At 45.3% G+C, this 17,336-nt stretch overlaps 1 protein-coding gene across 3 annotated transcripts in view; it reads left to right on the forward strand.

Annotated features, from left to right (window-relative positions):
- LOC139277237 (KH domain-containing, RNA-binding, signal transduction-associated protein 3-like) overlaps window positions 1-17,336 on the forward strand; it is a 403,185-nt gene that overhangs the window by 213,264 nt on the left and 172,585 nt on the right. For all 3 annotated transcript variants that reach the window (XR_011596058.1, XR_011596060.1, XM_070895430.1), the window contains exon 2: window positions 4,316-4,434. Coding sequence is in view for 1 of the 3 variants with exons in the window: in XM_070895430.1 (XP_070751531.1) it covers window positions 4,316-4,434 (119 nt within the window). In the remaining 2 variants the exon portion in view is untranslated. The remainder of the gene's footprint in view (window positions 1-4,315; window positions 4,435-17,336) is intronic.

Consider the following 17,336-nt stretch of genomic DNA (forward strand, 5'->3'; position numbering starts at 1 on the left):
CAGTTCATTGGATATATTCAAGAGAGAGTTAGATATGGCCCTTATGGCTAAAGGGATCAAGGAGTATGGAGAGAAAACAGGAAATGGGTACTGAGGTGAATGATCAGTCATGATATTATTGAATGGTGGTGTAGGCTCGAAGGGCCGAATGGCCTACTCCTGAACCTATTTTCTATGTTTCTCTGTTAACCCCTTAATCCCTTATCGGTTAAGAAACCATCTCTGTCTTAAATTTATTCAATGCCCGAGCTTCCGCAGCTCTCTACGGCAGCGAATTCCACAGATTCACAACCCTCTGAGAGAAGAAATTCCTCCTCCTCTCAGTTTTAAATGTGTGGCCCCTTATTCTAAGATTATGCCCCTAGTTCTCGTCTCCCCTATAAGTGGAAACATCCTCTCTGCATCCACTTGCCCTCATAATCTTATTTGCTTCGATGAGATCACCTCTTCGTCTTTTATTAAAATGCACTTCTATTTAGAGGACACGTTGAATTTCTGTTACCACTAACTAGGATTGATACACTTTACTCTTGGTACACTCTTGAGGCCAAGCCCTAAGCTCTCGAATTATCTCCCTAAACCTCTCCACCTCTCTACCTCTCTTTCCTCCTGTTAAGATGCTCCTTAAAACTTTGACCAAGTTTTTGGTTATTGGCCCTATTATCTCCTTGTGTGGTAACTGTCAAATGTTGTTTTATAACGCTCCTGTGAAGCGCCAGGCGACAGTTAACATTTCAGGTCGATGACCTTTTGCAGGAAATGTCACTTTATAAGGGTAAATATAAGGGTCTTTGCAGAGTAGTAGAATCTGTGTGGATTAAGTTGTGTTTGCAATGCACTTCAATTTTGTTTACATACTTTCTTAGTTTCAATGGGCCCAAGTTTCCACATGATTCGCGCCTGATTTTTAGGAGCAACTGGTGGAGAACGGACTATTTTAGAAATCGCAATTCTCCACATTTTTTTTTCTGCAGTTCTCGTCAGGTAGAACAGTTCTAGTTTAGAACAGAATTTTTTCTTCAAAAGTGGGCGTGTCCGGCCACTGACGCCTGATTTGAAAGTTTCCACAGTGATTGAAGGTTGGCATGCAGGTACAGCAGGCGGTTAAGAAAGCAAATGGCATGTTGGCCTTCATAGCGAGGGGATTTGAATACAGGGGCAGGGAGGTGTTGCTACAGTTGTACAGGGCCTTGGTGAGGCCACACCTGGAGTATTGTGTACAGTTTTGGTCTCCTAACTTGAGGAAGGACATTCTTGCTATTGAGGGAGTGCAGCGAAGGTTCACCAGACTGATTCCCGGGATGGCGGGACTGACCTATCAAGAAAGATTGGATCAATTGGGCTTGTATTCACTGGAGTTCAGAAGAATGAGAGGGGACCTCATAGAAACGTTTAAAATTCTGACGGGTTTAGACAGGTTAGATGCAGAAAGAATGTTCCCAATGTTGGGGAAGTCCAGAACCAGGGGTCACAGTCTGAGGATAAGGGGTAAGCCATTTAGGACCGAGATGAGGAGAAACTTCTTCACCCAGAGAGTGGTGAACCTGTGGAATTCTCTACCACAGAAAGTAGTTGAGGCCAATTCACTAAATATATTCAAAAGGGAGTTAGATGAAGTCCTTACTACTCGGGGGATCAAGGGTTATGGCGAGAAAGCAGGAAGGGGGTACTGAAGTTTCATGTTCAGCCATGAACTCATTGAATGGCGGTGCAGGCTAGAAGGGCTGAATGGCCTGCTCCTGCACCTATTTTCTATGTTTCTATGTTTCTATGTTTCTATGAAAATGTACTCCAAACTAAAGTAGAATGGCGCCAGTGAAGATTTTTGTCGAACTGAAAAAACCTGTTCTACACATTAAAAAATCAGGCGCAGGTTACAAATTAGGCGTCCAGAACGAGGCGGGGGGGAAGGGAACTCATTAAATTCGACAATAAATCCTAATTTATACTTCTACAAATATTATACAAATAAATCCAACCTGAATAAACATTTATAAGCCAAGAAAAGATTAAATAAACCATCTTCCTACCTGTGTGAAAGTGCTTCAGCCAGGGAGAATTCTGCAGCTGTTCGTGCCGCTGAGCGAGAGAGAGAGAGAGAGAGAGGGAGAGAGGAGGGGAGGGGAGAGGGGGAGGGGAGAGAGAGGAGGGGAGGGGAGAGGGGGAGGGGAGAGAGAGGCGGGGAGGGGAGAGGGGGAGGGGAGAGAGGGAGGGGAGGGGGAGGGGAGGGGAGAGAGGGAGAGAGGGAGGGGAGAGAGGGGAGGGGAGGGAAGAGAGGGGGTCGGGGGAGCGGGTGTCGGGTCGGGAGGGGGGGAGCGGGTGTCGGGTCGGGGGGGGGGGAGCGGGTGTCGGGTCGGGGGGGGAGCGGGTGTCGTGTCGGGGGGGGGAGCGGGCCGCGGGACTCGGGGCGGGGGGGTGGGGAAGAGCGGGTCTCGGGTCTCGGTTGGGGGGGAGCGGGTGTCGGGTCGGGGCGAGGGGGGAGAGCGGGTGTCGGGGCGGGGGGGGGGGCAGAGCGGGTCTCGGGTCTCGGTCGGTCAGGGCGGGGGGGAGCGGGTCTCGGGGGGGGGGGGGGGTGAGCGGGTCTCGGGTCGGGTCTGGGAGGGGGGGGCAGCGAGTGTCGGGTCTGGTCGGGCGGGGAGCAGGAGCTGGCCGTGGGAGGAGCCTCATTCTCATGCCGACTGTAGCGCGCATGTGCAGAGGTCCCGGCACTGTTTTCAGCGCAGGGACCTGGCTCCGCCCCCCTCACAGCTCGTGCCGGCTGCGCCGAGTGCCACAGGACCTGTAAGTCGGTGGAGAATACCGAGGATTTTTTTAGGCGCGAAAAACGGGCGCCCAGCTCGGAGGGGCGCCCGTTTTTTTTCTTGTGGAAACTTGGGCCCAATGTCCTGGCATTTCTGAAGGTTGTATTATGTGCTTCTTGAACTGTGGCCTTGAAGGCAGACACAAGATTAGTTTCTGACAGAAGAGTCAGTGCAGTTACCACAAACCACATGTTAACCTCAGTAGCGGGTGCTGGACAAAACAGATCTATCACAAGTATTTGAAAAAGGTACAGCAGAGATCACAGCCAGCGGTAATTCAACAGCTGCAGTTTGAAGTAATGTTTTCCATCTCTTTGGTCTGGCAGGTGTTAAATTGAAACATTACTGTCAGTGGTTGGGTGATAAACAACATAACTGGATAACAAAATATTCTGATTGGCATGCATGACTAACCACTGTGACCATGGTGCATCATCTCTCCTGAATGGCCTCCTCCTGTAACTATATTCTTTGTTCTCCTTGACTGGATCGTCAGTTGACCACACCATTCTTCTCCAGTGTCTCTCCTTAATTAATCTGCTTGGTGTGACCTACCTCGCTTGGTTCCACTTTTACCTATCTGGTTGTAGCTAGAGCATCTCCAGCAGTGACTTCTCTTCCCAGACACGGCTATTCTAGTGTTTTCCTGGCCAGCCCCACATCCTCCGTCCTCTGTAAACTTCAGCTCATCCGAAACTCTGCTGCCCAAATTCTATCTTGTGTCAAGTTGCCCTCAACCATCACCCCTGTTCTCCCCCAATTTAAAATGCTCATGTTTATATTTAAATCTTCACCGCTCTCTATCCCAATAACCTTCCCCCGGTCCTGATCTCCTCGTTGCTCTGGCCTCTTCTGCATCCACCCTCGCTTTCCCCCACCATTGTCGGCCATGCATTCAATGGCATGCACTCCATGCTCTGGAATTCCCTCTCTAAATCCATTGCCTCTCCATCTCCCACTCCTTTAAGACCCTCTTTAAAACCCAACTCTTCAGCCTATATCTGCTTTGGCTCAGTGACCATTTTATTTTCGATTACTCTTCTGAAGCACCTTATGATATTTTTTCTATGTTAAAGGTGCTAAGTAAATGAAATTTGTGTTGTACCATGGTCACAGTGACGAGTCATACACGCCAATCAGAATATTTTGTTAGTGTTGTTTATATCTGATACCTGTGTTGCACACTCTATGTCCTCTGCCAGAGATTATCAATTTATTGACAAATTAGAGCCAGTTTGTCCAGTTGGCACATGTCACTAGAAGCTGGATTAAAGTTTCACAAACTCATTTTGCATAGAAACTTTACAGCCAATCAACAGAAGAAGGTTTGGGTTGATTTTTAAGCTTTTTAAGGAAATGGAGATCCCAATGTACAAGTTTATTCAGGTGCTATTTACTTTTTCATTTAGTGTATTATTTTTGTATGTATGCATGGATGTTGAACAGCTTTTATGTTCGTCAAAAGTTTGAATGCATTCCCTTAATGATCTTCCATGTTTGTTTTTTCTTTGCAGAGATAACCAAAATTGAGGCAGGAGAGGGAAGTGATGAAGAGAAGTTTGTGGATGTCGTCAGTAACAAAAACATGAAGTTGGCTCAAAAAGTGTTAATTCCTGTAAAGCAATTCCCTAAGGTAAGGAACTGGATTGAGTACATTCATAAACTTTCATATTTTTGAATGACACTGAACTGTATTGGAACAGTTTTACTCTTGACTCGTTAAAAATGATTCTAGCTGTCATCAAGCCAACTAGTTTTAGCATGATACAGTACATTAAAACCAAAATTCACAAAGTTGTTCAAATTCTGTTAAGATGTTCCACAGAAACATCTTAAAGGTTAATGTTCTAGGTGAAACGATTCATCAGAACATCCACCTGAATTTCTCTTTCAGGTGCTTATGTTTAGCTGCACAGTTCCTGGATTTTCTTCAGCTGGTTGCTGGACAGTTAAATGATGCTTGGCAAAAAAATGCAGTCTGAGCTAGCTAGAATGTAAGTGTCATAACCAGATACAGCTTGCTGTAAAAGACACTGAATCTATATTTAACTTTCTGGCTTTTGATTTAATATGTGTGTCTCTTCATTGGTTTCTGAAAATGTTACTCTTGTGTTGAAGGGTATGTCAAAATATTGTTGAAATAATTGGAGATGACTAAACATGGTTTTATACTGTACAAACATAGACAAAAGAGCAGAATTCCAGAGGGAAGGTGAGAATAACTGCCAATGACATCAGGCAGCTTTTGACCAAGGAGCCCTAATAAAATTGAAGTCAATGGGAATCGGGGAAAATCTCTCCACTGGCTGAAGTCATGCCTAGCACAAAGGAAGATGATTGTGGTTGCTGAAAGCCAATCATCTCAGCCCCAGGACATCACTGCAAGAGTTACTCAGGGCAGTGTCTGAGGTCCAACCATCTTCAGTTGCTTCATCAATGAACTTCCTTCCACCATAAGGTCAGAAGTGAGGATGTTCGTTGATGATTGTGTTCCGTTCCATTCGTAACTCCTCAGATAATGAAGCAGTCCATGTCTGCATGCAGTAAGACCTGGATAACATTCAGGCTGATAAGTGGCAAGTAACATTCGTGCCACATAAGTGCCAGGCAATGACTATCTCCAGTAAGAGAAAGCTAACCAGTATTTACAGGTGTATGTTGGAGTGTGTCAATATTTACAAGGGTCCTCACATAAAAGGTTTGAAAACCTCTGCTTTATCTGTTGTTTTACACAGACATGCCATGGTACCAAATTATGTATTTCTGTTTCTTGAAGGGGATGGGAATTGCAGATATCAAATATTTCTTTTTTTTATAATTCTTGGAGTGTGGGTGTCACTGGCTAATCTATAATAATAGTCAGTTTTTGTCTGACCTTGGGGCAGGGACTGGGAGCCATGGTCCGGGCCAAGTGACAGTTGCACCAACCAGTGGGCGATCAGGGCCTGCCCGGCCCCACAAGGACGAGGAGCGATGGAGGCGGCAGTGGATGCAGCAGGGCCCATGGGCGTGGGCACGGGTGGGCGGGGCCTCCACGGGCATTGCCGCGGTGCCGAAAGCAGCACGTGGCGGGAGCGGCAGGTGAGAGAGAGGGGAAGAGAGGGAGGGATGGGAGAGAGAGAGGAAAGGGCATGGGGTAGGGAGGGAGAGAGGGGGAGGGGGCGAGATTGAAGGAGGTAGTAAGAGGGATGGTGGGAGGTGGAGGAAGAGGGAGGGAGAAGATGGGAGGGTCAAAGTGAGTGAGAGAGAAGGAGCGAGGGAGGGATAGAGAGAGGGGAGGGAGGGAGGACATCAGCATTGATTCTATAGATGAAGAAGATGATAGTCTAAACAAGTACTGTTACAATAAAGATACCAATTTGACCGCAAATGTTTTGCGGGTCTCTGCTAGTGCTTCTTATTGCAACACATTCTAAACTAATTGAAACCCCTATAGTAAGCTCAGGGCTGCACTGTACTTGGCAACAAATCAAAGACTGCACTTTACAAAAGGGAAATATGTGAGATGTGTCTGAACCTTTTGAATAGTATTTAGAGAACCTTGTGTTAGTGTAAACAACCAAAGCCAACATATGTGGTTATATGATAGTGTGGAAGTTGTATAACACCACTGAATCTGAGTGCAAAAGAGGGAAATACAACTTTATGGTAATTCTAAGTGTACTGGAGCATAGTGGATAGCTTTTGAGGAAATTTAAAATCAGTGGATATGAAATTGCCCTTTTTTATAGCCCCATTAGCACCTCCTGGGGCCGCTAATGGGGCGCAACGAGGTTATCGTCCGGGGAAAGGGGTCGATAGCATCTCTGGGGAAATTCCACATGAGGTTTGGGGAGGGCGTTGTGTCATTAGCGCCACAATTAGTGCCCCAGGCTGGCGCACGCACACAGATGATGTCATCACCGTGCGCACTGACCCCTCACTGCCCCACGCCGACCTATTTATGCCCCGCGGGCAGTGAGAATGGCACCGGCCGATGTCACTGCCAGCTTTGTGGGTTGCGACATCCGCCGCCGGGGTGCACCTCAAAGGGGAGGCCGTTTGCACATTGGGCCGCCATACTTTTCTATCAGGCGACTCTTCTGTCGGCCATCCTGCAGCCTGCAACGCCATAATAGCAACCGAGGGCATCCCTGGTGGCCCAGTGGTGGCCATCAAAGGGACTGCAGAGCGCACAGCGGCCCTCCCCTTTAAGGGGAAGTGCATTCTGCTGCATCAGCACTATGCTGGGACGCTGGCCTCCGGACCGTGTCTCTGGACTCCGTGCCGAGCTACTGCCCTGGGATCGCCCCACCACGGATGCGGAGCGGCTCCGATAGCGCTCCGCGTCCATTGAGGGGCGGAAGGTCTGAGTTCCGTGCCGGATGCGGAATTTCTGGGCTGGGTGATAAACGTCCCGGCCCCGGAAGATTACCGCCTCCAAACAGGGTGCGGGGCAATTTTCTCCCCGATATATTTCATTCTCGGGTCTTGGGTAACTTTCTGAACTGTAAGAGAAAAGAGTAGCAGTTCGTGTAAAGTCATTTGAGTTTAGACATTGTAGCCTCCCGACGGGCAGGAAAGGGTCGGGTCAGGGGTTAAAATCTTAATGTTCGAAATCCCGCCTCCAACCCACCGTGTTCCCAGCCACCATAATATTAATGGCGTAATTCGAGCTTTGGACCAAGCTCCCATTAAAAGAAGGTGGGGCCTACGTAAGATGCAGAAGTCGTGGCTGGCATCATTGTTGTAGGATAGGTGGCCGCCACTTTGCGCGCAGCAAGGTCGCAGAAACATCAGTGTGATAATGAGCAGGTAATCTGTTTTAGTGATGTTGGTTGAGAACTCACCTGCTTTTCGAATAGTGCAGTAGAATCTTTTATGTCCACCTGTGTCGGTGGACGGGGCCTCGATTTATCGTCTTATCTGAACAACGGAAGTGCAGCATTAATTACGAGCTGCAAGTGCAGCAGGGTGGCAGCGCAACAGGAGCAAATGTCTCATGGACATATATTGGAAGCTCTGACAGGGAGACAGGCTGAAGAAAACGCTAAATATTTTTTCTTTCCCTCTGAGCAAGCATAGAGGCCATTAGTACTGATAATCAATCCCTCTGGGATCAGTTAGCATCTTGTTATGTATAGACTGTTGGAGACTTAACTGAACTTAAAGTGGGACCTGTGGCTGTTAATTGGGATGTTTCTGCTGAAATTCCCAGCGCTGCCTGGGAATACCTACAGAAACACACACCCTATAGGCTGACTTAACATAAAGTTCTTCACATAAGGGCAGGTTGTTTTCCTGGATTTTCTATTTATCTAACTATTTGGGACTGCTTTCAGTAATGAATATTACATAGTTGACAAAATAATAAATGCTAAGCTGCCTTTACGTTTGGAAACTAATAACCAGTGCCAAGCTGTTGATTAATTTGCTTAGGATGTGCAGCTAGGATATGGTGTGTTTTTTTCTCTATATCTGGTGTACTGTAAAAGGCACAATTCTACAACAGCTAATTGTATTGTCGTACTGCCAAAATTTATGTGTGCTGATTTGTTCTCTTTTGGACGAGGACAAGTGAAGATTAGGAGTATATTTTGTGGCATTTCCTGTTCCTGACTGGTATCCTCTATTTTCTGTCAGTCTGATTGTAACAGCTTAGCTGCTAAAAGAATGGGTAGTTGGTTTACTCCAAACTCTTGCTGACACTTACTAGGTGGCACTATTGATCACAGCACTAATGGTTAGGACTGGAGAATTGTATATCAAAGTTTGCAGATGGTACTAAGTTGGAAGATACAGTAAGTAGTGCAGATGGCAGCAGGAAGTTACAAAGGGACATAGATAAAGTGAGTGGGCAAAACAATGGCAATTGGAGTTCAATGTGGCGAAGTATGAGGTCATCCACTTTGGATCCCAGAAAGACAAATTTTCTAAATGGTGAGAAACTAGGAACTGTAGAGGAGCAAGGAGATTTGAGTGTTCATATACGCAAATCACGAAAAAGCTAGTGGACAGGTACAAAAAGCAATCAGAAAGGTTAAGGGAATGTTGACTTTTATCTCAAAGGGGCCGGAATGCAAAAGGGAGGAAGTTATACTTCAGTTGTATAGAGCCTTGGTCAGACCCCATCTGGACTACAGTTTTGGCACTGCACCTCAAGAACCTTTTTTTGCATGCTCAATGCCCACTTAACACACATTTTACCGCTGAAATTACGTATAACGCCCATATATCGCCCATTTTGGCACAAAATGGAAACTGACGGGCATTTTTAGGGAACTTATCGCCGAGCGTTACTTTCCCCATATGCTTAACGCCGGGAAAAAATATTACCGCCCGCCCACTTGTTTTGGGCGGAATCATCAGAATGGGTGAAATCAACACCCATAATATCGGCCAGCGTCATTTTTCACACTGATTTAATGCCGAGATTCAATAATACCGCCCGCCCACTTTTTTTTGTCGTAAAGAGCATATTACCGAAACTAGCGGCCATGAGATCGCTCAGCGTCAATCTCACCACCTCGCACACATATCGGCCACAATATCGCTCGCCCAAAAAACTGCCCAGAAAAAGTGGAACTAGCCGGAACTAATCACAGCATTATGGATGCCATGTTCTATATCACATGTCGCGTTCTTTAAAAGGCTGCTGTGCTTCAACCTCGGAGGAGTTCGGATGTACTCTGCACGTCGTTGGAGTTGATGTGAACATCTGTACAAACATCTTGACCATACTGTGACCGATTGGAATTGAATAGGTATCTTCGACAAGACATTCCTTGTTTGTGACCAATCGGTGGAAAACGGAGAGCTACTGCACTGGGGCCTGTCCTTTCTCACCTTCTCTTGGTGACCAATTACATGCAACAAACTCGAGATTGCTGAAGGAACGCTCCACTGCATTATGTGCCCAATGTAAGATGTGACAGACTGATGAGGAGGACCAGACGTTACATCCCCGCAAGTACAAGGAGAAGCAGTCTTACCTCGACTTGACCGACACCACCTGCCTTCGGAGACTGCGCTTCCACAAAGAGGTTACCAGCTGATAAGAGCAGATCTGCAGCCTGCCAGCACCATCTGGCACTGCACTGTCCGTCGAGGTCAAAGACACCACGGCACTGTCGTTCTACGCCTCGGGTTCATTTCAGGCCACAGCTGCAGACATTTGTGGACTTTCTCAGCATGCCACACATCGCTGCTTTAGACAGGTTACTGAAGCCCTGTACACACGCAAGAGGGGCTTGATCAGCTTCCCTATGACCAGGGAGACACAGAGTGAGAGGGCTCTAGGATTCTCCAGAATTGCAAAATTCCCCAAGGTGCAGGGAGCAATAGACTGTATGCACATCGCGATGCGGGCACCTTTTCATGATGCTGTGGTTTTCAGGAACCGCAAGAGATTCCACTCCCTGAATGTCCAACTGGTTGTCAACTACCAGCAAATTATACTGGCAGTGAGTGCTCAATTTCCGGGCAGCATCCATGATGATCACATCCTGCGTGAGAGCACTGTATCTGACTTGTTTAACAATGAGCCACAAAATCAATGCTGGATGCTTGGTGACAAAGGATATGGCCTCGCCACCTGGCTGATGACGCCCCTGCGTGACACCCACAACGAGAGTCACAGAGCAAATCATAATATCGTGGAGAAAACCATTGGAGTGCTGAAGCAGAGCTTTAGATGTCTGGACCACTCAGGAGGCGACCTCCAATACCACCCTGAGCAGGTAGCTCAATTCATGGTGGTGTGCTCCATGCTGCTCAACTTGGCTATCAGGAGGGGACAAGAATTGCCTGATGAGTCTGACAGTCTACCTCACCAGAGAGAGGAAGAGGAGGACGAGGAGGCAGACGCTGACATCGGCCCAGACAATCAGGCTGACGCTGAAGCCATGCCCCCGCCCTCCCTGTAGACCGCATGAAAGCGCCCGTGGTGGCATGATAGCTGCAAGAACCTTACGTGAGGAGCTCATCAATTATCGCTTTGCCTGAAAGAACGTTGGTGTTATTTACAAGGCTGACACACTGCTGGGTGTGCAGGTCATACATCAATGGTGGGCATCACCTTGGTGACAGTTAAAGTTTAAGTTGATTGAAGTTAAGTGTAATTATACCTTTTGATGTTAAGGAATCATCAGCGTGTAACGTTGCAGCTATCTGAGCCAATGCGCTACAAGGTTTTGTTAAATAAAAAACATTTAAACCGAACATTAGTCTGAAACCATCAGTATTTCTGTACAAACCAACCCTTCGCCCCGTCCCTTCTCCTCCCCACCTCTACCCCTTCCCCTTCCCCTCCTGACTCCAAGCCACGAGGCCGAGGAGCTCCTCAGGCGATGCTTCATTGGGGTGGGTGGGGGTGGGGGGGAGGTGTAACGGCCGAAACGCTGCTTGGAAGGATACGGGCGAGGACGGTCCCGAGGTGGCAACGTGCTCCGAGCCAGAAGCAAGATGTTGCTGCTGGCTCTCGTGTGGTTGACAATGGGGGTGCGGCACCTTGGGATGCAGTGCCGTGCTCCCGGACCACTAGGAGCCCTCTGCCACCAGTGTTCCTGGCTACCAGCTCCAGGGCCTCCTCCATCCCTTCCATGTTATATCTTATTTGTTGGACAAAAACTCGGTGCCAACTATGTTCTTGGTGCTTAGTAGGCTTTTTGCTGCTGGTGAATCTCCCTCATGCCTCCCACAACAGCCAGACAAGCACGCGCCATAGCCACACATGCTTTCAGTGCCTCTGAGCTCCCTCTCTCTCTGTCTTTTCTTCTGCGCATGTCATGATGACCCTTGACCTCCTGAATCGTGGGAATCGAGTGTTGCCATGCCGTTGCTAAGGACGGCGACACTTTACGGCAGAAGGTCAAAAAAATTTTACACTAACGCCTATTTCATATCGCTCACGGTAATGCCCATTTTAAAAAATGGAGACTAGGTGCTTTGAGAATGGGCAAGAAGCCGGTGATCTGAAAACCCTTTTTTACTGGGCGATAAGCACAAAAGTGGAGGTTCCAGCCAATATATTGGGCTTGGAGGGTGTGCAGTGCAGATTCATCAGAATGATACCAGGGCTTAAAGGGTTAAATTATGAGGACAGATTGTATAAACGTGGCTTGTCTTCTCTTGAATATCGAAGATTGAGAGGTATTTAAATGATAAAGGGATTCAGTAAGTTAGATACAGAGGAAACTATTTCATCTGGTGAGGAATCCAGAATAAGGGAGCTTAATTGTAAAATTAGAGTCATGCCATTCAGGAGCGAAATCAGGACATACTTCTTCACACAAAATGTAGTAGATATCTGGAACAGCTGTGAATGCTGGGTCAATTCAAAATTTTAAGATCAATAGATTTTTGTTATGGGTATCAAGGGATATGGAGCAAAGATGGGCCCAAGAGGTTGAGGTACAGATCAACCGTGATCTAATTTAATGGCAGAAAATGTTCGAGGAGCAGAATACCCTATTAGTGATCCTTATGTTTTTGCTTAATATTGATCATGAGCTATTGTTTTAAAGCGAACAATTAAATGAGTTGGAATGAATTCGGGAAGTAAACATGGAAATTGCGACTGCTCTGGCCACAAACTTCCAATCCTCCTTAGATAAGGGGGTGATTCCAGAGGACTAGAAAATTACAAATATTACACCCTTGTTTAAAAAAGCCCGGCAACTTCAGGCCTGTCAGCCTAACATCGATGGTGGAGACACTAATCCAGGATAAAAATGAATTGCCATTTGAACAGGTATGGGCTAATAAATGAAAGTCAGCACAAATTTGTTAAAGGCAAATCGTGTTTGACCAAATTGATTGAGTTCTTTGAAGTGACAGAGAGGATTGATGAGGGTAGTGCGGTTGATGCTGTGTACATAAAATCATAGAAATTTACAGCACGAAGGAGGCCATTTCAGCCCATTATGTCTGCGCCGGCCAACAAAGAGCTATCCAGCCTAATCCTCTTTCCAGCTCTTGGTCCATATCCCATTAGGTTACGGCAGTTCAAGTGCACATTCAAATACTTTTTAAATGTGGTGAGGATTTCTGCCTCTGTCACCCTTTCAGGCAGTGAGTTCCAGAACCCCGCCACCCTCTGGGTGAAGAAATTTCCCCTCAAATCCCCTGTAAACCTCCTACCAATTACTTTAAATCTATGCCCCCTGGTTCTTGACCTCTAAGAGAAATAGGTCCGTCCTATCCACTCTATCTAGGCCCCTCATAATTTTATATACCTCAATAAAGTCTCCCCTCAGCTTCCTCTGTTCCAAAGAAAACAAACCCAGCCTATCCAATCTTTCCTCATAGCTAAAATTCTCCGGTCCAGGCAACATCCTCCTAAATCTCCTCAGTACCCGCTCTAGTGCAATCACATCTTTCCTGTAATGTGGTGACAACTGCACGCAGTACTCTAGCTGTGGGCTAACTAGTGTTTTATAAAGTTCAAGCATAACCTCTCTGCTCTAATATTCTACACCTTGGCTAATAAAGGCAAGCATTCCGTATGCCTTCTTAACCACCTTATCTACCTGGCCTGCTACCTTTAGGGATCTGTGGACATGCACTCCAAGGTCTAATTGTTCCTCTACACTTCTCAGTGTCCTACCATTTAATGTGTATTCCCTTGCCTTGTTAGCCCTCCCCAAATGCATTACCTCACAGTTGTCTGGATTGAATTCCATTTGCCACTGTTCTGCCCACCTGAACAGTTCATTGATATCTTCCTGCAGTCTACAGCATTCTTCTTCATTATCAACCACACAGCCTATTTTAGTATCATCTGCAAACTTCTTAATCATACCCCGTACATTCAAGTCTAATTCATTGATATACCACAAAAAGCAAGGGACTTAGTACTGAGCCCTGCGTAACCCCACTGGAAACAGCCTTCCAGTCACAAAAACACCCTTTGCTTCCTGCCTCTGAGCCAATTTTGGATCCAACTTGCCACTTTGCCCTGGATCCCATGGGCTTTTAATTTTGTGATCAGTCTGCTATGTGGGACTTTATCAAAAGCCTTGCTAAAATCCATATACACTACATCAAACGTACGACCCTCTTCGACTCTCCTTGTTACCTCTTCAAAAAATTCAATCAAATTAGTCAGACATGACCTTATCTTAACAAATTCACGCTAACTGTTTTTGATTAATCCGTGTCTTTCTAAATGTCCCTCAGAATTTTTTCTAATAATTTTCCCACTACCGATGTTAGGCTGACTGGCCTCTAATTACGCGGTCTATCCCTTTCTCCCTGTTTAAAAAAGGTACCACGTTAGCAGTCCTCTAGTCCACCACACCTGTAGCCAGAGAGGATTGGAAAATGATGGTCGGAGCCTCTGCTATTTCCTCTTTTGCTTCTCAACAGCCTGGGATATATTTCATCCGGGCCTGGGGATTTATCCACTTTCAAAGCTGCTAAACCCCTTAATACTTCTTCTCTCACTAGGTTTATTGCATCTAACATTGCACACTCCTCCTCCCTAATTGCAATGTCTGCATCGTCCCTTTCTTTTGTGAAAACAGATGCAAAGTATTCATTAAGAACCATAACCACGTCTACTGCCTCCACACACAGATTATGGACTAATAGGCCCTACTCTTTCTTTAATTATCCTCGTGCTCTTAATATATTTATAAAATATCTGGGTTTTTCTTGATTTTACTTGCCAAAATGTTTTCATGCTCTCTCTTTGCTTTCCGAATTTCCTTTTTAATTGCACTCCTGCACTTTCTCTTCTCTAGAGTTTCTTCAGAATAGAAGCCTCCGACTGCAATTTCTACCCCATTCTTTTGATGATTGGTTGGCTGATGAATATACGACCTTAAGTACTCTGTGCTTTATTTGTATTTGCACATGGTATTAATTTGGTGCAACTAGGATTTTAACGTCTTTAACAGCATGCTATTCAACAACAACTTGTATTTGTATAGCACTTTTAATATAAAAAAGGTCCCAAGACACTTCACAGAAGTGTAATCAAAGAAAAAGTTTGAACAGGCCAAAGAATTCAATATTAGCAGGGTGACTAAGAGCTTGGTCGAAGAAGTGGGTTTTAAGGAGGGTCTGAAAGGAGGAGAGGGATATGGAGAGGCTTAGGGAAGGAATTCCAAAGCTTGGGGCCGAGACAATTAAAAGCACAATTGCCAATGGTGGGGCTACTGGCATGGGGGATACACTTGAGGCCAGAGTTGGAAGAACACAGAATTCTCTGAAGGGTTGTAGGGCTGGAGAAGGTTACAAAGATAAGGAGATGTGGGGGCTTGAAGTGATTTGAACGGGATTCAATAGGTTAAGCTTTTAGATTCTTTACTGAACTTGCTGTGCACCTCACTGGATTTGACAAGAAGCTAGAAAAAAAAAGTGTGTGAGACCCAAGAGATCCAAACACCAAGTGGGAGGTAGAGTGGGTGAAATTGCCCTATTCCTTGTTTGGGTCACACAATTTGAATTAAATGAATATGGGCCGCTAAATGTCGCTGAATTGGGGTCTTTGGAAAAAATTGTGCGGGGCGGTATCAGAGGCGTGATTTTAAAGGGAAGGGCTGCTGCGAACTCTGCAGCCGCTTTCCTGGCGCCGATTAGGCCCCAGGGAGGGTGACTGAAAAGTCAGCCAACAAAAAAAGATGATGGCCGAAGCGCGTAGCCCTCTCCTTTCAGGCCGGCCAGGGCGCCCCAGCCATGACAGCTTTGCGACCCTTTGGCATCGCCCCACGCCAATCTTGCATCATGTGGGGGTGCAAACGGGTCAGCGTGGGGCGATATCTCCGTGTGCGCCCCCGCCCGAGGCGAAAAATAAGGGCACAGCGCAAACCTGTTTCCGCCTGCTGAATCCTGGACGATAAATCATTAGCTATAAAACAAGGCTAGGGAATGGGGTAATTTCGGCCCCTAGGTTTCCATGTACCGAATTCTCTGGCTCAAGCTTTGCTGGAGGCATTTTTTCCACTTAATTACATGGTTTTCTATTTTTTAATGGGGCTGGCTCAAAACTCATTTTATCAGGTACTTCTCTGAATAGTTAGAACTAGGAGGAACTAATGAAGAGTGAGCTTTAGACTGGATCCTTGCAGTCTAATGTTTCTTATCCTCTTTCTGTAGGGAATTAATTGTGACTATCATTCAAATATTTATTTGTTTGTTTTACAGAATTTGCTGCTGATTTACAGCATTTTGCCATGGTACTGTTTTGCTTTGTATTTCGAGAATATAACTTGAAGTGTAAAAGTTGCATCTAGTGCTTCGACCAAGTTTGTTTGAAAAGGTCACATTCGGATATAAAGTTCTGTTTCTCATGCAGGAAGGTGGAAGCAGCAAAGGCCTTACAGATCCAATAAAGCGTGGTGTCGATGCTCCGTTTGATATCAGTCATCCAAATTAAAATGGAATAATGGATTTAGGTTTGGAATTTGAAGAACATTTGATAAGTTAACTTTGTGCCTCCAAACAAAATGATTTGTGGTGTTTCTCAATTTTCTTTTGGGTATCTTTTAATAGAAAGAGCTGAACTGAACCTGCCAGTTTCCTGCCTGGTCGGTTATTTTAAGATTACCCTAATAGGGTTACTTTGAGGCAGGCTTTCATTTCCCTCCTTCACAGAAAGTATATTCCTGTTGCCACCACAACCTTGAAAAAGCTTTGCAATTTCATGGAGCTTTTTTTTAAAACCACATGCCATATTTTCTCATATTGCATAATTTCCTGTGGGTTTTGGACATTCATTTTTTTTTAATTGTATATTTTTCCATTGTACCCAATGTGGTACCAATCCAGATTTAAAAAATGTGTCAAATTTCCAGCATTTGCAATTTTTTTAATTTGTGCTTTTTTATTAGTGTACAGTGTTATAAATGATTTGGATGGGTCCATATTTGATCGTAACTAATCAATCACTATATCCAAAGCTGTAATTTGCTATTACACTTAATATATCTGTATATAACTTGTGGTGTGGTGCAGTGTATACTGCTGAATGTAACATTCTACATTCAACATGTATTTTACTCTCTAAACCCTTTAAATGTGCTTCAGTTTAGAACTGAATTCTAATGTTAAAGTTCCAATGAGCAGAGCATGTTGTCACCAACTAGTTGACTGCACATTCTACAACATATGCTTTGGCCAGCGATAGCAATGTATCTTTATCTGAAATTCTTCCTTAATTATGCAGGTGCACGAATGCACAGATGGAGTGGCAGGACATTGACACTCTGCAAGAATTCTAATACCTGTAGAAGATAAATGCCAGTTTTTGTTTTGCAAACAGATTAATGGTGCTGCACCTCTCATCAAAGTCTATTATTTCAGCTTGGGAAAGAATCTTACAATTTGTTGACAGAAGGAGCTTGGAGTGAAATTATTTCCCATGCTGAAAGTATAGGTTTTGACACAAAGAGAAAGTTCAAATGAACGTGATAATCATTCGTATGTTATCCCACAAAGTCAGGGTTATGATTAAGATATTTAGCATTGTTAATCTGATCTATACAACAGAACCCCATCAAATAGATGTATCCACACAGATTATAAGAACATAAGAACATAAGAATTAGGAAC

The sequence above is a fragment of the Pristiophorus japonicus genome, chromosome 1 (genome assembly GCF_044704955.1).
Source record: "Pristiophorus japonicus isolate sPriJap1 chromosome 1, sPriJap1.hap1, whole genome shotgun sequence".
In the NCBI taxonomy this organism is placed as follows: domain Eukaryota; kingdom Metazoa; phylum Chordata; class Chondrichthyes; family Pristiophoridae; genus Pristiophorus; species Pristiophorus japonicus.